At 43.7% G+C, this 19,748-nt stretch overlaps 1 protein-coding gene across 2 annotated transcripts in view; it reads left to right on the top strand.

Moving 5' to 3' along the window:
- LOC113013271 (myosin-7B-like) overlaps positions 1–19,748 on the top strand; it is a 25,930-nt gene extending 6,182 nt beyond the window's left edge. Inside the window, exons 7-46 of one of the 2 annotated variants that reach the window (XM_026154036.1) lie at positions 753–846; positions 953–1,045; positions 1,152–1,215; positions 1,419–1,517; positions 2,197–2,300; positions 2,378–2,516; positions 3,030–3,148; positions 3,251–3,400; positions 3,717–3,887; positions 3,980–4,159; positions 4,934–5,066; positions 5,178–5,254; positions 5,499–5,586; positions 6,007–6,124; positions 6,203–6,326; positions 6,407–6,543; positions 6,813–6,983; positions 7,084–7,168; positions 7,620–7,862; positions 7,951–8,127; positions 9,130–9,275; positions 9,403–9,493; positions 9,574–9,731; positions 10,084–10,315; positions 10,725–10,851; positions 11,962–12,080; positions 12,191–12,387; positions 12,551–12,734; positions 12,832–12,997; positions 13,223–13,347; positions 13,418–13,533; positions 14,243–14,429; positions 14,638–14,847; positions 14,935–15,060; positions 15,311–15,401; positions 15,676–15,755; positions 16,940–17,044; positions 17,137–17,232; positions 18,487–18,630; positions 18,713–19,748. In XM_026154036.1, coding sequence (XP_026009821.1) covers positions 753–846; positions 953–1,045; positions 1,152–1,215; positions 1,419–1,517; positions 2,197–2,300; positions 2,378–2,516; positions 3,030–3,148; positions 3,251–3,400; positions 3,717–3,887; positions 3,980–4,159; positions 4,934–5,066; positions 5,178–5,254; positions 5,499–5,586; positions 6,007–6,124; positions 6,203–6,326; positions 6,407–6,543; positions 6,813–6,983; positions 7,084–7,168; positions 7,620–7,862; positions 7,951–8,127; positions 9,130–9,275; positions 9,403–9,493; positions 9,574–9,731; positions 10,084–10,315; positions 10,725–10,851; positions 11,962–12,080; positions 12,191–12,387; positions 12,551–12,734; positions 12,832–12,997; positions 13,223–13,347; positions 13,418–13,533; positions 14,243–14,429; positions 14,638–14,847; positions 14,935–15,060; positions 15,311–15,401; positions 15,676–15,755; positions 16,940–17,044; positions 17,137–17,232; positions 18,487–18,630; positions 18,713–18,724 — 5,278 coding nt within the window. In that variant the 3' untranslated portion in view covers positions 18,725–19,748. Of the gene's footprint in view, positions 1–752; positions 847–952; positions 1,046–1,151; positions 1,216–1,418; positions 1,518–1,887; positions 1,954–2,196; positions 2,301–2,377; positions 2,517–3,029; positions 3,149–3,250; positions 3,401–3,716; positions 3,888–3,979; positions 4,160–4,933; positions 5,067–5,177; positions 5,255–5,498; positions 5,587–6,006; positions 6,125–6,202; positions 6,327–6,406; positions 6,544–6,812; positions 6,984–7,083; positions 7,169–7,619; positions 7,863–7,950; positions 8,128–9,129; positions 9,276–9,402; positions 9,494–9,573; positions 9,732–10,083; positions 10,316–10,724; positions 10,852–11,961; positions 12,081–12,190; positions 12,388–12,550; positions 12,735–12,831; positions 12,998–13,222; positions 13,348–13,417; positions 13,534–14,242; positions 14,430–14,637; positions 14,848–14,934; positions 15,061–15,310; positions 15,402–15,675; positions 15,756–16,939; positions 17,045–17,136; positions 17,233–18,486; positions 18,631–18,712 lie in introns of those variants that run through there. The other variant, XM_026154038.1, reaches the window with a different exon arrangement.

Here is a 19,748-nt window from a genome sequence, read left to right as displayed (position 1 = left end):
AATCGACTTTGATGAGGAAGGATCTTCCCTATGAAAGGAGTACGTGCTGCAGTTAAAGGTGGATTGGTCTCAACCTCGGGAAGCCAACCATTAACATCACTAGGTCGAGACTGGAATGGTATCCAAAAGGAAAGAGGAAGAGAGAAAGCTGGAGGAACACATGGCTGAGGGATACTGAGGCACCTTGGTTCTTCTTTAGGAGCAGAAAAGTATAAACCACATACCAGGATTGGATTCTGAATTACTTCCAGTTCTTGGTAGCTGAGTGATCGTTAAACATCACAGCTCTCATCTGACTAGCATGATTTAACTGTACTCCACATGGGTATCATGGCATAGGGATGGCAATAGGTCTTCCAGTTGTTTCAAACAAGGTTCCAGTCTTGGTTGTGGAAGTGTTACATCCCTAGTCACTACTGTAGGAGAGCACAGGGCCGTGGTTTCTTCTGTAGACCCATCCATCGCTCATTACATCCAGTTAGTTAGCTCAACGGAAATAGCAAAAACACTCAGCTGAAGGTTTCAAAGCCTGTGCGTGACTGCACAATGTCATGATTTAAACCGAGAACAGAGAGTGATGTTCTCACTTAATATGTGCCTCAGTGTATTCGTTCTGTCTTTCGCCTCAGAGTTGTAGTTTATACATGTCATGATGAAGTAGCACCAATATGTTATTGCTCTCATTCACTGATAAAGGCATATTTTAAATTGTTTAAATGAAAATTGACTTTGTTTTTACACCATCCTTTCAGAGGTGAGTCAGGTGCCGGGAAAACAGTCAACACTAAGAGGGTGATACAGTACTTTGCCATCGTCGCTGCTCTAGGAGAAAATGTGAAAAAAGGAGTAAGACGCCTCAACAGTTTCCCTTTTCCTTAACTGTTCCAGTCCATAGTGAAAAAAAATACCCATACTGGGAATATGTCTTTGCAATGTTTCTCTTTGTATTCAGGGATCTTTAGAGGATCAGATTATTGAAGCTAATCCAGCTATGGAAGCATTTGGGAATGCCAAAACCATCCGCAATGACAACTCCTCCCGCTTTGTGAGTTCATCCTCAAGGCTGGAGTGGAGAACACAGCTTTGTGTCTCATGTGGATTTCTGTGTAGACGTGTTGTAAAGACCGTGGGTTTGTATTTGTGTGCTTCAGGGCAAGTTCATCCGAATTCACTTTGGCCCAACAGGGAAACTGGCGTCTGCTGACATCGACATCTGTAAGTGTTCTCAAAAAGTTATTCCACGTTTGAATTTGTTAGTTAAACTGCACTAGCCGAACATGTTAGCCTTTCTACTCAGCATTTTTCAAATGACATTTTACTAACATCTCAGCGTCAGACACTGAACGGTTGTGAGGTGTTGTGGGTGTCTCGCGATGCTTTGGCTGATGAGTGACGTAGTTTGTGTTTATTTTCCTCAGACCTTTTAGAAAAGTCAAGAGTTGTTTTCCAGCAACCAGGAGAGAGAAGCTACCACATCTATTACCAGATCCTGTCCAATCATAAGCCAGAATTACAAGGTAAAAAACAAACAAAAAAACTACCCAGTGCTGCAACCTGTCCAATGAAAGACACCAGCTATATAAATGACACTCCGTTTAATAGAACTGCATTATTAACAGAAACAGAAATAAAACCAAGAACATGCAGAACAACAAAAACAATGCATGTCTTTAAAATCTAATTTATCAACCCAGCAATCTGGGGAGGCTTTGGTGCAGGTTTATGCGCCCCCGACAAATATGACTGACCTAAAACAATGAGGCAGCTACTACAGTTTGCTGTCTTTGCCTGTTGTAACAGTTGCTGTTGTAATGCAGTGTATGACCACATGGCGGCGCCTCCTGTCTCATGACTGGTGTGTCACCCCCTTTTTGTTCTTCTTCGCACTCCTCCTGTAATGGATGCTCCCGTGTGCACGCGGACTAGTGTGCTCTTCAGTAATGTGTGGTAGAGGTAGCACTTTTATTTTTGATATTGTAAATAAATGAGTACTTTTTGGAAAGTCAGAAGCTGTTGCTCATTCGCTACCCAGCTGCATCTCCACCGCACGTTACACTGTTTACCAAATAACTGAACAATAACATTATGAAATGTAACCACAGAAAATATGAAACATGCCATTTACAGTGTGAGGAGCGTGGGAAGAAAGAGAGGGTTAACTGTGATAACTAATGATAAAATAATTTCATGATGCAGACATGCTGCTGGTGACCACCAACCCCTACGACTACCACTTCTGCTCTCAGGGTGTGACCACGGTGGAGGGCATCAGTGACGGAGAGGAACTGAGGCTCACCGACGTAAGAGGAACACAGCGTCTCAAAGAAAACTCTCTCTGATGATGTGTGTAAACTGTACTCTGTATGTTTGTGTGCAGCGTGCCATGGACACGCTGGGCTTCACTCCAGAGGAGAAGTATGGCTGCTACAAAATTGTTGGAGCCATCATGCACTTCGGTAACATGAAGTTCAAGAAGAAACAGAGAGAAGAGCAGGCCGAAGCGGACGGCACAGAGAGTATGACCCACTAAACACCATCACAAAGACACAACAGTTAGTTTGTATAATGGATGCAGGTGATGCTGCCTGGACAGAGCTTTCTGTTGTCTCGCAGTGTGTTATCAAAATGATTTTGGTAGAATATGATGGAAAGATAACGAAGCAACAATATAGAGTTTTAGCCTTTTTAAACAAAAATTACTTTTTCAATTTCAATTTCTTGGTTAAGGTACAGAAAGTACCAATGCAATACTAATTGTAGGCGAAAGGTCATGAGCTGGGATTAACTGCAGACCTCGCCCAAATCTCACAATACACAACCTCAGAGGATGTATTATGAACTTGTGGTTGAGCTGCGACAGCCATCAGTTACATATGGTCCATTGTAGTTGATCTTTATAACTATCTGGCATTGAAGTGAACAAGTCCTCACCTTTTTTTTAAAATCTTTTTGTATAACTGTGAAAAACATGTCTAGTCTGTGCTGGTAGAGACCTCAGATAATTACCTGCATGTGGTTTGTGTGTTAAGGTGCAGATAAGGCAGCTTACCTGATGGGCATCAGCTCTGCTGACCTGCTGAAAGGCCTGTTGAATCCTCGAGTGAAAGTGGGAAATGAGTTTATTGTTAAAGGACAGACTGTAGAACAGGTGATCAAAGTTTTCTGTCTTACTACATAAACTTAACTGTAAATTTCCAAACATGTTTATCTGTGGTTCCAGGAAAACTAACAGGTCGTGTTTTGTGTCTAGGTGAACTATGCAGTGGCCGCCCTGGCAAAAGCCACCTATGACCGCATGTTTAAGTGGCTGGTGGGTCGTATCAACTCGTCCTTATACACTTCTTTGCCTCGTCAGTACTTCATCGGTGTCCTGGACATCGCCGGCTTTGAGATCTTTGAGGTACAAAGGAAATACAAAGAGACACTTTCAGCACCTTCAAATCCAGCCAAGGTCCAGGTCTTTCCAGTGACACCAAATATATGTTTTGAAGATAAATGCTACTGTAAAAATAGTGCGCAACCATTGGAATAAAAATCGTGAAATCATAGCAAGGATATCCTAGATGTCAGCTCAAACCTAGCACAGGAAACACTAGCAGACAGCTTTTCAGAGAAAAGGTTTTTCTTCTTTGGTGTCACTCGTGGTTCGGTCATTTTGCAGAATTGAACATCTTTTGATCAGTAACTCCAAAAACATGGTTCATTTCTGTTTGCAGTTCAATAGCTTTGAGCAACTGTGCATCAACTACACCAATGAGAAGCTGCAGCAGTTCTTTAACCACCACATGTTCATCCTGGAGCAGGAAGAGTACAAGGCTGAAGGCATCGAGTGGACCTTCATAGACTTTGGTTTGGACTTACAGGCCTGCATAGACCTCATAGAGAAGGTATGTTTGCGTGTTACATGGGTTGTATTGGATGATTCCAATATGAAGCCTATGTGAATATGAAATGAATTAATTAGAGCTCCTTTGTCCAGCCAATGGGTATTCTGTCCATCATGGAGGAGGAATGTATGTTCCCCAAGGCCACGGACCACAGCTTTAAAACCAAACTTTACGACAACCATCTTGGGAAGTCACCCAACTTCCAGCGGCCGCGTCTAGACAAGAAGCGCAAATATGAGACGCACTTTGAGTTGGTTCACTATGCTGGAGTGGTGGGTATCCTTTCATAAAGTCACTTTTTCTGTTGTTGGTCATTTGAAGTCTACTTGAAGGTGAAGTTCTCCAGTTTTATCAGGACAATTTAACTTTGGTCTTAGCTCAGATAAGCTACAGAGCTACAGCGGGGTGATGGAGACGTTGTTCTGGCCTTTTCAGGTGAAGCCATAAAGCTTTTGATTTTACTCTTGAGCTTGGGTTGAAACTCTGGACATGTAGAATGTTGCTGGGAACGTCGGGATGGGAATTGGTCGGGTGTGACTTTGAATAAGGAACACAAAAAATCCTAAAGATTTAAACATGGAAAAAAAATTGTGTTATATTCTCAGCATTGTTTTTAAAAGCTCGAGTTGACAAAAAAAATCTTATGATGTTTTATTTTGGTATAAATGCACATCCAGTTATTTATTATATAGGATCATGCTTATGCTTTAAGTCATATGAGAGCCCAGTGGCTAGAAGAGCTCAGCAGCAAAGTGGCCACAGAACATCAGTGAAGTTCGGTTACTTGTATTGACACAAGGAAACTAACTGATAGCAATGTGAACTGGATGGCTCTACAGTTAAAACAACTGTCAGTGAGATTAAAGGACACTGTTGACTGACAGGTGGGAAAAACATCTGGTACATCTACAAGCTAACATCTGGACATTTTCTTTGACCTGAGAGTGTCTGTCATGCAAATACGCTTTGATTGCAACGCCTCTCTCTCAAGTTAGATCTGGCCGAGGTTGATGTCACAGAGCTCAACTGACTGGTGTGTGTTGTAGGTGCCGTACAACATCACAGGCTGGCTGGACAAGAACAGAGATCCTCTGAATGAGACGGTGGTGGCCCTCTTCCAGAAATCCTCCAACAAACTGATGGCTGGACTTTTTGAGAACTACATCAGCTCTGATATGCGTAAAAACACCAGCCTCACTAAATATTTAATGGAAAACCGTTCAACTACAACAAGGAATTGAACTATATGAGTGTGTTTGGGTTGAGTCTTGCTTTTTTGTGTTATTTTAGCTATTGATCCGAAGGCTGAAACCAAACAGAGGAGGAAGAAAGCAGCTTCTTTCCAAACTGTGTCACAGTTGCACAAGGTGGGTGTGACTGGCAGCTTCCCCTGAGACACCATTACAGTACACCGGGGGGGGGGGCAATTCATTTTCCCAAGGTGCCACAGGAGAAACTGGGACTGTTACTGGAGGGCATAACCAGTAAGCTTAATTTGATCTCTTTATAAGTCTGAGAGGGCCTCCACAGCAGTCTCAGTTTGTCATGTGACCCTTTAGCCCCTGCTGTACACTATGACAGAGGTTTCAACTAATTGTGTGTTTATTCCAGGAAAATCTTAATAAGCTGATGGCTAACCTTCGCAGCACTCAACCTCACTTTGTGCGCTGCATAATCCCCAATGAGAGCAAGATTCCAGGTAAAACCACGAACCCTGGTATCTACTGACAGCTGGTGTCTGTGAGTCGTCCTCACCCAGAAAAATAAACTTGCTAAATGAATGACCTGTATGTGGTGGGGTAAAAGGTGTTTTTCACCTTGGCACCACTAAAGGTGTTTTTATTGTCTCGTGCCAGAAATATTACCAAAGATATTGTTACTACTTTACAAGTCTCAACAGACATATTATGTCTACGTGCATTTGTTGATGCACTTTCAGTTTGGTTTTAGCGTAACGCTCGATTTTGTAAAGAAACCATCTGAAGTAATGACTTTTACTTAATTACACTGAAAGGGAAATTCTAGTTCCTTCCCATGCCCCAAATAAAAATATTGTTGGACTGCACAGTTAAAGTATTCTCCAAGTTATTTTTTGAGATGCCTTCCTTTGTTTTTCCAGGTGTGATGGATCCCTTCCTGGTCCTCCATCAGCTCAGGTGTAACGGGGTCCTCGAGGGGATCAGGATTTGCAGGAAGGGCTTTCCAAACCGCATCCTGTACGCTGAGTTCAGACAGCGGTGAGTTGCATATCTAACACATATTTATTTACTTCATCTGCTGTTGCTCTTCAGTAATGGACTTTTTTTTCTTCTCAGTTATCGCATCTTGAACCCTTTTGCGATTCCAGAGGACTCATTTGTGGACAACAGGAAGGCTGTGGAGAAACTGCTGGGCTCTCTTGACATAGACCACAGCCAGTACAAGTTTGGACACACAAAGGTACAACAAATTCAAGTTTACCCTGCCTTTGACACCTATGTTGTTGGAGTTCAGCTGATGGTCCCGTTGCTTCGTCTCAGGTGTTCTTTAAGGCGGGTCTGTTGGGTCAGTTGGAGGACATGCGGGACAACCGTCTGTCTCAGATCCTCACCACCGTTCAGGCCATATGCAGAGGGAAGCTCATGAGGATGGAGCGACAGAAACTGATGCTGCAAAGGTCAGTGTCACATCTATCAGGGGAATGAATGATAACAAATCAGTAAAAAGGAGACTAAAAACTTTTTAAGTGCTGATGCCAGAAAAGTTGATCAGAAGTAAGAAGGAAGTTGTATTCGTAAGAAAGAAAAGCAACCTGACAGAGTTTAATGAATATATGACCATGCCAAGATGTTTAAACTTTGCTTAGTGCAGCATGTTGCTGTTGTTTTGACTCTCATCACCTGTTTTTTGGGGCTGATGTGATTTTTTTATTGTTCTTCCTCTCAGGGACGCAGCGATGGTGATCCAGTTTGCCATCAGGGCATTCTTCTCAGTGAGGACTTGGCCGTGGATGATATTATTCTTTAAGCTCCGTCCGCTGCTCAGGAGTGCCCAGGTCGAGAAGGAACTGGCCGCTCTGAACGAAGAGTTCAAGAAACTAAAAGAGGCCTACGGCAGGTCCGTTAATCCGCCGGCGCTTGAATCGGGGCTACAGCTGAGCTGCACGCAGACAGACGTCTGATGTCCTGCCATGTTTCTGTTTGTTTTTTTTCATCAGGTCGGAGGTGAAGCGGAAGGAGGCGGAGGAGCGGCAGGTGGCTTTGGTTCAGGAGAAAAATGACCTGGCTCTTCAGCTTCAAGCAGTAAGACATAAAGAAATTTAAACGAGTGGTGCCAGCTCACCACAGCAGGATCCTTACAGCAGGGCTTCACAGAGTAATAGAAAACACAGAACTGAGTCAATGAGGGCAGAAACCTGGTGGGCATTAAAAGGTTAACATAGGTTTCTACATTAGATCGTGTTTTGTCCTGTTTATTGTTCGTGGTCTCTATAAATCTCTTCTTTATCGTCTGCCCACTGGTAGTAGACCCAGCGTAGTTCTGCTGGAGATTTCTTTAGTCACTTTTAATCGTGCGTTCTCGCCCTCTGAGGTCATAGTGATATATTTCCTGCTTTTGCGTAGTCCATTATGCAAGAATTTTATGCACTTGTTCATAATTTTTAATATACCCTGTCCATATTACAGCTGTTAGCTTCTGATATGCAGACTGGCCTCGTATATTTAAATAACTTTTTGTATCCAAACAATCCAGGAGCAGGACAACCTGATGGATGCTGAGGACCGCTGCAACCAGCTGATTCAGTCTAAAATCTCTCTGGAGTCAAAGCTGAAGGAGATGCAGGAGCGCCTGGAGGATGAGGAGGAGGTGAGCTCCACGCTGACGTCCAAGAAGCGTCAGCTGGAGGACGAGGTGTTATCGCTGAAGAGAGACGTGGATGACCTGGAGATGACCCTGGCTAAAGTGGAGAAAGAGAGACATGGGGTTGAGAACAAGGTTTGTTCCCCAAAAGAGACCATATCAGTGCTGCTTTCCATCACTTCCCTCACTCACAGAATAATGTTTGTTTTTTCTCTCCATGCAGGTGAAGAACCTATCACAGGAGATGTCTGTTCTAGATGAATCCATAGCATCTCTGAGCAGAGAGAAGGCTGCCCTGCTGGAAGCTCACCAGCAGGCATTGAATGACCTCCAGGCGCAGGAGGACAAAGTCAACATGCTGGCCAAGGCCAAAGCTCGACTGGAGCAGCAAGTGGACAGTGTAAGGAGAGATATTCCTGGATGTCTGACAGTAGGCTGCAATATAAACTGTTATTTATGGCACTCGAGTGGAAGGATGAGCAGCTTGAGACGACTGGTTGAACCTGTGCTGAATAAATAAAATTGAATTACCTGAAGTTTATTCAGGTAACTTTTTCATTTGTTTTTAAGTTTTAGTGTTGAGAAAAATCTTCATATGAAAACTCAGATAAAGCGTCTTGAAGGGATGGTTCACACTGAACATCCTCTGACCTGTGGGGCTTTTTATCATCCACACTCCACGCTGTGCAGTTTGCTGTTTATGGGATATCAGCTTTGAAACACACTGCCATCCCTCTATCCCCGTACACGTCTCACGTTACCTTCTCCAACATGGGTAGCTGTAACCGATCACCGATAACCACTGCCACGCTCACCTGTCTCTGAAATGGACAATTCCCCTGTGTTTGTGTTGTTTGCACCTTTCGTAGCACTTGAATGGAATGAACTGAAAAATAATCAGTGTTGCTGTGGAGTCCTTGTATCCATGCTTCAGCTTTTCTGAGTAAAATTCTAGTATTTTGCTTTTCTGTTATTTAATTAGCAGAAATGTGTCTGTTTGTTTCAAACCTGCTAGCATTAGCTGGTCATTAGCATCTCACCCCAACCTTAACAAAATCCAAACGAGTGGATAAAACTTTCACTCATACAGCATCACGATAGAGTAAACATGTTTACTTCTGCTGTGAAGCTGGACATTTCAGCACAGGAGTGTGTTAGAGCTTTGACTTATTTCTGAAGCCAGCTTCAAGTGGACGCCACAGGTCTGGGCTTTTGGCAGATTTTGCCCCTTTACACTGATTTCTTTTTCAACCCTGCAGGTTGTTAATTCTCTGTCCCTAAACAATCACTGAAATACCCAAAAGAATTTCTACAACCAACTTTTGAAAGCTTGTTTAGCACTGGTCCAGAAAAGACCTGTAATGTTCCCTGCTGTTATTACTGGTTTCTAACTCATGTGCAGGTTGAGACTTCGCTGGAGCTGGAGAAGAAGGTGCGGACCGATCTGGAACGAACCAAACGGAAATTAGAGGGGGATCTGAAGCTGTCCATGGACTCAGTGAGGGACCTGGAAAACCAGAAGGAAGAGCAGGAAGAGAGACTGAGAAAGTAGGAGAAATGTCTAGAGTTTTGGAATATAAATGTTTAGCTGAAAGGGCTCATTTTAACTGAAAAAAGGTACTTTATTACTGTCAATCCCTACAAAATGCTTTTCTCTCTTCACCCTTCTCTAAAGGAAAGACTTTGAGTTGGTGCAGCTTCAGTCAAAACTGGAGGATGAGCAGAGTCTGGCTGCTCAGCTTCATAAGAAGATCAAAGAGCTTCAGGTTGGTGCAGAGAGGATCTTATTCAGCTTCCTCTTCTTCACTGCTGCTGCTGTAGTTTGTTTTGTACTTGCCCTCCTCAGACTCGTATCGAGGAGCTGGAGGAGGCCCTGGAGGCGGAGCGGGCATGGCGTTCCAAGGCGGAACGACAGAGGAACGACATTGCCAGAGAACTGGAGGAGCTGGGAGAGAAGCTGGAGGAGGCAGGAGGAGCCTCAGCGGCTCAGATCGCCCTCAACAGGTTAAAATGGGCTTTGGTGATTTCTAACTTCCATCAAAGGGATCCATTAGGGGTCAGTTAGTCAGAGCCACAGTAGCTACGTTAGAGGTGACCCTTACTTTCGGTCATATACAAAGCGCTCAAATGATGGCTGTTTTAAAATAACATGGTCATTGTATGCACAGGTATTTCCTGTGAGGCGTTGAGACTAATATGGTGATCTCAAGAACACAGCTCTAGCTGTATGTCAGAGAAACCCCTTAAAGATTACATGCAGATGTAGATTCCTACCTTTAGAGTTCGACAGTGGATGGATTAGTATCTCAATACTGAGATTTGCCCAGATTATCACAAATACTGCTTTGTTGAGCAGGAAGCGAGAGGCAGATTTCCTGAAGTTGCGGCGGGAGCTGGAGGAGGCGGGGCTTCACCACGAAGCAACAGCAGCCACCCTGAGGAAGAAGCACTCGGACATGGTGACGGAGCTCAGCGAGCAGATAGATGCTCTGCAGAGAGTCAAACAGAAGCTGGAGAAGGAGAAGGTGGAGTTCCGGCTGGAGGCTGATGACCTGGCTGCCAGCGTGGAGCAGCTCTCCAGGTCAAAGGTAGGAACAGACCTCCCGCTTAAGGGGCCACTCCACCAGGTTCATCAGTGTCAGTCTACTCGTCATGTTGAGTCCTGCTGGCCCTGTTTATGCTGCCATGGATGCAGTAACAGAGCTGGGTACAGTGCTGCCTCTCATCCTTGATCTTAATCTGCCCAGAGGCCATTTCCAATGCTCTGACAGCTTTGTCCTCCTTTAAGCAGCGTTATTGCAAAAGAACTGATGATGGGACACAAAACAAGGTGGTTCGTGCTCTTGACCTGTTTACACTTTAAACCTGTGAGGAGGTGAAACATGTTAATGCAGTGCAGTGCGACCAGATTTGGTCACATTGTAACCACCGCACGTTGATCGTGTTTCTTAGACCACATTAACTGTGACTTCTCTGTTGATTGATCTTTGTGTGCAGGCTGCTGTGGAGAAGATGTGCAGGGTTTATGAGGACCAGCTGAATGAAAGCAGGAGCAGAGCAGACGAGCTGCAGAGACAGCTGTCTGAAGTCAACGCTCAGAAAGCACGAGCAGTCACAGAAACCAGTACAGCACACTGACACACCCGACACTGATTCTACAGATCTGAACACCTGATTTTAGGCTGCATGAATTTTCTTTCTCCTACATCTTGCAGCACTCTGTGTGGATGTCCTCACCTTCCTGTCTGTTGTGTTAGGATTATTAGGACAAATGCTTAAAGCGTACTCTATAGAAAAAAGCATTTAAAATGATTTCTTTAGTGATCAACATAATAATATTAAACATTAATTGACAGCGAAAGGTGATGGAGAATTATTGAGATGGCATAAATTCCTCTCCCTCTCAGCTTAAGCTTTGCTAACAGGACAAGTAGAAGGTCATAAAATGTTAATATAAGCTTATTAAAGCTAGTGATGATGTCCATCACTACAATCATGGCTGAAATAGGAACCACTGGTAGAAGATTTTGCAACTTTTAAAAACTGAACTTCTTTAGTTTCCCAACATCGATGCATTGGTTTCTACACCTTCATCAAAAATTTCCTGTTAGATTTTCCCCATTTTTCCATTTAAAAAAAGAATTTCAGGCTCAACTGATGAAACACCTTAAAAGTAAAAACTTTCTGTATTTACTTTAGATTACAAACATGCAGCCCTTGTTAGGATCTAAATGACAGGAAGTGCCTGTCAGTCACCTACAATGCAGCTTTGAGATTCCTTCCCAGGCACATTAGTCTTCACTCACATCTGGCGTCAGGTGATCTCAATAGGTCACATGACAGGGTGAGGCAAGGTCTCACAATGGTTTTACCTGAAACCTCTGCTGATAATGACCCACGACTTTTTTTGATGTGGTAATTGACTTCATGGAGTCATCACGCCGTCCCGCACTAACAGTAGTAAATAGTGACCTATCGCACTGGTGGATAATTTGAGTATCTGAGGGTTGTTCTTGATAGTGTTCTGTCCTCTGAGTCATAAAAAGGTCCAACATCATTTTATGTTTGATCTGAAACGATGAAAGTTTTTGAATCTGTGCTTATGTTTTGTCCACGATTCTTAGTAAACACGCCAACAAAAAAATACAATTTGTAAAAATGGTAAATGAATATCTGATGTCTAAGATGCAGCAAGCTTATCGTACTCATGTACGTTTGGCTGTCGCCTTTTCAGCCGAGTACAGACGTCGTCTGGAGGAGCGAGACGCTACGATCGCTCAGCTCCACCGCTTGAAGGTGGGCGCTTGCCAGAATGTTGAGGATATGAAGAAACAGCTGGAGGAGGAGAGCAAAGTAATACTTAACTCTTACACTTGTAACACATCAGGTCACTTCAGTGCTCTTATTAATACCTTTTTGAAGGTATTTTATTGGAACAAATGTATCCTGTGTCTGTGTTTCAGGCTCGCGTGGCGCTGGCTCATGCGGTGCAGGCATCCCGACACGACTGCAGCCTTCTCAGAGAACAGCTGGAGGAGGAGCAGGAAGCTAAGGCGGAACTGCAGAGGGCGCTGTCTACAGCCAACAGTCAGGTGGTTCAGTGGAAAGCAAAGTATGAGACTGATGCTGTGCTGAGGATAGAGGAGCTGGAGGAAGCAAAGTAAGACAACACTGCTGTAGCTGCACGTCACTCTGAGGTGCCATACTAACACATTATAGGAGAATGCAAAGACCACAGTTTAAATTCTTTATCCAGTTTCCTTCAAAGCAGCTACTGACTTTAGACTGGTAACGTTTAATAAATTGAATTGTTGTATTTGCAGGAAGAAACTGGTCGTGAGACTGCAGACTCTCGAAGAAGTTGCAGAGGCGTCTCAGGCCAAGTGCTCCTCACTGGAGAAAACCAAACAGCGTCTGCAGATAGAGATGGAAGACCTGATGGTCCAACTGGAGCGCTCCAACGCTGCAGCTCTGGCTCTGGACAAGAGGCAACGCAACTTTGACATGGTCAGACATATGGCACGATTCCCCATGTGGAGATTTACACTTTAATGCCCATAAGTAGGTGTGCTCAGAAACAAATGTGTGCACTGGTTTGATGCAGGTGCTCAGTGACTGGAAGCTGAAGTTTGACGAGTGTCAGATGGAGCTGGAGGCCTCACAGAAAGAGTCTCGCAGTCTGAGCACTGAGCTCTTCAAACTGAAGAACTGCTATGAAGAAGCTCTGGACCAGCTGGAGACGATTAAACGAGAAAACAGGAACCTGCAGGGTACTGCAGTCCCTCCCCTGTCCTCTTAACTTACTACAATCACACTGGTATCTTCATTTCAGGGACCTGGTCTTACAAGCTCAATATCATGGAGAATATCATGATGTGAAGAGAAGTTGTAGTCCAGCGAACAAACTACTTCAATTTTTTAATCCTTTTTTAATATTGTGGGAGTTAAGGGATTAAATTCCAGTGTATCAAAGTGTTTTCTTTATATATCTCTAGAGGAGATTGTGGATCTGACAGATCAGATCAGTCAGGAAGGGAAGACGATCCATGAGCTGGAGAGGATGAAGAAGATCCTCGATGTGGAGAAGAGCGACATTAGAGCTGCCCTGGAGGAAGCAGAGGTAATTAGCTGCTGTAATCAATTATCTATAAAGTCTTTATTGCCTGAACTGTTACCTTTCCATTGATCAGGGAACCTTGGAACATGAGGAAAGCAAGATCTTGAAATATCAGATGGAGCTGGAGCAGATAAGGGCAGAGATGGACCGAAAGATTGCAGAGAAAGAGGAGGAGATCGACAGCCTCAGGTAATATATATATTAATAACAGACTGAAAGGGGCTTAATATATGGAATAGAATAGAATAGAATTAAATTTAATAGGCTTTTATTGTCATTGGAAAATGCTTGAAAGTGGTGCAAAGGAAAAACTGCTGTGTGGAAGAAGCTGTTAGTGAGTCTGGAGGTAGGCGTGGGGCCAGATTGACCTGAGGCGCTGACCACAGGGCAGTGGGTCAGACAGGTGGTGAGCGGGGTGCGAGGGGTCACCTGTGATGGTCCTGGTTTTCCTGAGACAGGAGGATCTGGCGAGGCAGAGGGAAGCCAATGATTTTTTTGGGCTGTACCCTCTGCACAGCCTTCCTGTTGTCAGTTGTGGTCCCTGCATACCAAACACCAGGCAGGAGGAGAGCACGCTCTCCACTGAGGGGCGGCAGAAGGCCAGCAGTGCTTCTGGTCCAGGTTATTCTTCCTACTGTTAGCTACTGTTAGCTGGCGAGCTACATAGAAGGCTCTGCACTGAATGGACGGCCTGTAAGTGCAGCGAGCAGTGACTGTCTATATTTCTGTTAAAGCCTCGTCCTAAGGCACATAAGTACGGAGTCCACAGCAGCTCTTTCCCTGTGTAGGGTCTGCCTCAACCAGTCATACCAGGAAAAAAAAGGTTCATAACCAGAGAAAGAACTGACAACTGCAACCTTAGTGTTGATGGAGAGGTAACTCCAATGCTGTCCACCAGGGGGAGCCAGCAGCGTTCCCTGGAGACTATGCAGGCCAATTTGGAGGCAGAAATTCGTCATCGTAGCGAGGCGGTTCGTTTGAGGAAGAAGATGGAGTCTGACCTGAACGAGATGGAGATTCAGCTGGGAAACGCCAACAGGCAACAAGCAGAGAGCCAGAGGATCATGAGACACCTGCAGATACAGGTACCCTCACCTGTTCACATCAGAATGATGAGTAAAAACAGTGTCCAGGGATGTGCTATTTACTGACCGCACTGTGCTTCATTATCACATCAATCATGGACTGAAAAATGCAGCAGAAGTGAAAACTTCAACCAAAACAAAGCTCCGCCCCCTAGTGGCAAATGATATAACATGTAAACCAACCTTTCTGTGCTGAACTCTATCGCAGGTTAAAGAGCAGCAGGTGGAGCTAGAAGAAAAAGTCCAGCTGACCAATCAGCTCAGAGAGCAAATCGCCCTCCTGGAGCGGAGGTGTTCGCTGATGTCAGCGGAGGAGGAGGAGCTGCGGGGGGTCCTGGAACAGACTGACCGCACCCGCAAGATGGCCGAACATGAGCTGGTGGAGGTGTCAGAGAGAGTTAACCTGCTCGCTGCACAGGTTAATTAATTACGGCACATCAAATACAATCATGTTGAAATATGAGCATTTCATCATGACAGACGGTTTGATGACTTCCTGTTTTAGAACACGGGCCTCATGAACCAGAAGAAGAAGCTGGAGGCTGACCTGTCTGTGCTGACCGGAGAGGTGGACGAGGCGATGCAGGAGAGTCACAATGCTGAGGAGAAGGCCAAAAAGGCCATCAGTGATGTTAGTCCTGACCCATGACCTTTGATCCCTGATCAAAACCATTGCTGCTGTTAAATTGTAGTTTTCATCACATGTTAACCGAGTTTGATGCTGGAAAACTTTATTAATCTTTAAATTTAATAACTCAGACGTTTTAGCATTTCTTAATCATTTATTTACCCCATAAAGCTGCGATTCATGCATCCATCACACACTCTGTCAGCCTCTAATACTTATTACCAGAATCCTGTTAATGTTTGTGCTTCACCAGGCGGCCATGATGGCGGAGGAGCTGAAGAAGGAGCAGGACAGCAGCACTATGCTGGAGAGAATGAAGAAGAATATGGAGTCTACTGTAAAAGGTACAATAACACTACTGACAAAAATAAATGCATGTATCGACTGTGATGTCACCTGTTGTCATGGTAGGTTAATAGAAACAATAGAAATTAGCTCGCCAAAACAAAAGCACAGACTTCTTGTCTGTTTGCTTTCTGGCACATTTGTTATCTGGGTTATCTGAACACGCACAGTATACTGTATATTCGTATTTCCTCACTTGTAGATGATAACTTGTTCACATAGTTCACCTGCAGATGTCACCGTGTTTTTCCAGCATCTATGTTCTTCTGACAGAACTGCAGGTGAAACTGGATGAAACGGAGCAGATGGCTCTGAGGGGAGGAAAGAAACAACTCCACAAACTGGAGACAACAGTGAGTGAAAACTCAGTCACAGAGTTGTTTCTCACTGTCAGTTAAATCAAGTTTCACTGCAACACCTGGTAGTTTAACAAGGACACTTTCTACTTTTCCTTGTTTCTGTCATACAGATACTCTTCTATACAGCGGTGGATGTGTTACATGCATTACATAAATAAAACCCCAAAACGTCTGAGTAACTTCTTAGGTCAGTTTCCAAAAAAGCGCATTTACAGAAAAAAAGTGCCTCTGCCAAGAGTCTTTAAAACATCTTTATTTGAGGTTTATCAAAAAAGTAATTGCCAAAGAATATTTGTGCTGGGAACAATTTTCCTCTACTGGCATCTGCTGCATAACAATGTAGGCACGCAGCATGCATAAACTTGCTAAAACCTTCTGCTGGAGGTGTCTTCCTGTTAAAAGGAAGTTTTTCCTTCCCACTGTTGCCAGGTGCTGGCTCACAGGAGGGTTGTTTGACTGTTGAGGTTTAAGCCTACAGTATAAAACACTTTCATGTGGCTGTTGTTGTAAACTGGCACTGTATGAACTAAAGTATTGTTGTGTTTTGGGGGAGCGGCCAGTTATCTCCCATCATGCCTTGGGACACGTGCTGCTGTTAAGATGTTCTTGTTTTATTGCTTACGGTTACATGACGTTTAACTGTCCTGTTTATACAGCGGTACAAAGTCACTGACAGTTACTGTTTTACCAGGAGTGAGGTCGGTTATGTTGTTGTTGACGCTCGGGAGCGCGGTGCAGCACGTGTTTAATTAAAAACTCTCCTGACCTGTTTGGGGAGGAACAGCAAGCTCAGTCTCTGAGGGAGGATTTGTTGCTAAGATTCCTCTGCTTGCCCCAATATCATTAAAAATGAAAACTGAAAAAGTAAATGACTCAAAAAAATCCAAAACTGAACGCACTATTAAACGCACTAAAAAATGCACTTGATAATAAAAAGACATTAAGTTATAAAATGCAACATCATTTGATACTTTGTTTTTCAATTTTCCTTTTTTAAATCAATTCCTCTTATTGGTCATTTTTACATTTGATTTTACCTTTTGTCATAGATTAATTGATGCATGCATATTTTTTACTGAGTCATTGAATTATTTATTCATGCTTGGTTTTGGCAGTTTTGCTCCTCTATATCAGTAACAGGTAACCAGCAGGAAGTAAATCAGCTGCTGTGTGTGCAGGTGAGGGCGCTGCAGACGGAGCTGACTTTGGAGCAGAAGAAGAGCGAGGAGTATCAGAAGGGGGTTCGACGCTACGAGAGGAAAGTGAAGGAGCTGACGTACCAGGTGTGAGGTCCTCACTGCATCCAGCTGCTGCTGTCATACAGATGTTGGTCCCGTCTTCTGTGTTTTCATTGGATCTTTGTGCTTTCGTGCAGTCAGAGGAGGACAAAAAGACTCTGCTCAGGATGCAGGAGCTGATTGAAAGGCTGCAAGCCAAAGTGAAGAGCTACAAGAGACAAGCTGAGAACGCTGTGAGTGTTCAGTAATGCTCTCGTCAATACAATGCAAATCAGCATCAAAATGATTAAAAAACATCTGTTTTATTTCTATAAAGTCAATATCGCTCCACGGAGGGACTCACGTCTGAGCTTTTAATGTGAAACATGTGCAAGTATGTAAACATAAACATACACTGAACAAAAATATAAACGCAACACCTTTGTTACTGCTCCCATTCCCCATGGGATGGACGTAGAGACCTAAAATTCATTCCAGATACACAATATAACCATCCCTCCCAAACAGTGGTCACAAATCAGTCCAAATGTGTGGTAGTGGGCACATCTGCTATATTGAGATAATCCATCCCACCTCACAGGTGTGCCACATCAGGATGCAGATCTGACATCATGAGTAGTGCACAGGTGTACCTCAGACTGCCCACAACAAAAGGCCACCCTGGAATGTGCAGTTTTGTCTCACAGCAAAATGCCACAGATGCCACAAGCAATGAGGGAGCGTGCAATTGGCATGCTGACAGCAGGAATGTCAACCAGATCTGTCGCCCGTGCATTGAATGTTCATTTCTCAACCATAAGCCGTCTCCACAGGCCTTTCAGAGAAATGGTGGTCACACCAGATACTGACCGGTTCTGGGTCCCCAGACCCCCAATAGCGCAAAAAACTTTTAGGTCTTTTAGGTTTTAGGTCTCTACGTCCATCCCATGGGGAATGGGAGCAGTAACAAAGGTGTTGCGTTTATATTTTTGTTGAGTGTACATAAAATATACAAATGACTAGCAGGACGTTTCCTGCATAGACAACACAGAAGGAAAATTTAGATCATAATCAGCATGTTCAGATTTTCAAGATTACCCTTAAAAAAACATGATCCTGGGAGATTTTCTTTAAACAAAAACAGCATTTATTATTTCATTTTTTGTTTGCTTGTTTTTAGAACAATTAGTGTGCTTACCTGTGTAGTCAACCCACGCCAGCCTTCATGAAAGTACAGTCATTTCCTGAGCACCACAGATATTTGGGACTTTTAGTAAATGCACAGTTTGCATTTACTAATTGATATTCTGACATGCAAACACTGACATCAACAGAGAGCAACCCAGAAAAGCCCCGCCCCTCAGTGGTCACGGCAGATGGCCGCCCGTCCTTGAGCCTGGTTCTGCTGGAGGTCTCTTCCTCTTAAAAGGGACTTTTTTCTTTTTAGAGCTGCTCTAATCCATATAAAATAACATCTATTTAAAAGGGATCGTCTTTTTGTCCACCAGGAGGAGCAGGTGAGCTGCAGTACTGTACGTTTCCGCAAAGTCCAACACGACCTGGACGAAGCCGAGGAGAGAGCAGATATCGCCGAGACGACCGTCAACAAGCTGAGGATTCGAACTCGCGAACAGACCAGCAAGGTCGCCATGGTGAGTTACGCTTGGACGAAGTAGAGGTTAACACTGTTTCACTTCCATCAGTGTTCCTAATGAGCCGTTCGTGTCTCTGCAGATCACTGAATGAAGCTCTGCAGCATCTCCATCACTGATTAACTGACGTGTTGTTTGTTACCTGCTGTGTGTTTTTATCCAGTGTGTTTGTACATCTGCGTCTACTGTACGACAATGCGTTTTTTCAATGAAAAGTATTATAACCTGGTTTGAAAGGGAAGTGTTGAGGGCTGCGAGAACATACGAGCGGTCAGCCGTGTGTAAGCCCAGAGGGGAAGCATCAGTTCTCACCCCCTTAAATTTGTTTTGAACAGTTTTATGCTTGTTTGTTTTCAGAGGGGTTCAGCATGCTTAACCAAATTAAAGAGAAGACTATAAAGATCTTTTTAAAATAGCAGTTTAATCCCCCTTCCACAGTCAGCGATCCTGGAAAAATAATGTAACCAAAAAAAAGAAAGAAAGAAGGCCAAAAAATAGTTGTTTTACTTCTCGTATGTGTCAGTACTTCATGAGAATGAGCTGTTTGACACCGGCAGAGAAGATTTGGCAAGTTTTTCATGGTTGCAACACACACGTGGAACCATTTAACAAACAGGAAATAAACCGGCTTTCAACTGGGACAGGATGTATTGCAAAGAAGCGTCGTTACAATAAAAAAATAATAAAACTATAAATGAATAAAAAATGTTTTTGCTAAATCAATTTAGCAGTGTTTTATGTCAGTACTGAATCAGATGATTTTGTGGTTTTTGTGCATAAAAAGTTTGGTTTGTAAATGTTTTGTGGTGTCAGACTGTAACTTCCCAATTAAAGAAAGAAAAAACAGCGTTTAGAGACCAGCTGTTTAACTGAAGGGGGGAAAAAACATACTCGAGGTGGTGGAGACCAAAACCGGAGCTAAAAGAGCTTTCTGATTGCTGGATGGAACATCAGTGCTGGATTTTTCTCTGCCCACCGGTGATGGCCAAAAGCATGTTAATGGGAAGGAGTTCAAACGAAAGAAATGTGCCTATATTCAGACTGTAAGTATGTTGATGTGTGGCTTTATAATTATTTGTTTTACTGTGTAGTGACCAATAAAAGCCTGATGCTGTTGA

Source organism: Astatotilapia calliptera, chromosome 20, assembly GCF_900246225.1.
Source record: "Astatotilapia calliptera chromosome 20, fAstCal1.2, whole genome shotgun sequence".
Taxonomy (NCBI): Eukaryota; Metazoa; Chordata; class Actinopteri; order Cichliformes; family Cichlidae; genus Astatotilapia; species Astatotilapia calliptera.
Note: the sequence above shows the minus strand (reverse complement) of the source record. Positions and strands in the feature narration are given on the sequence as shown.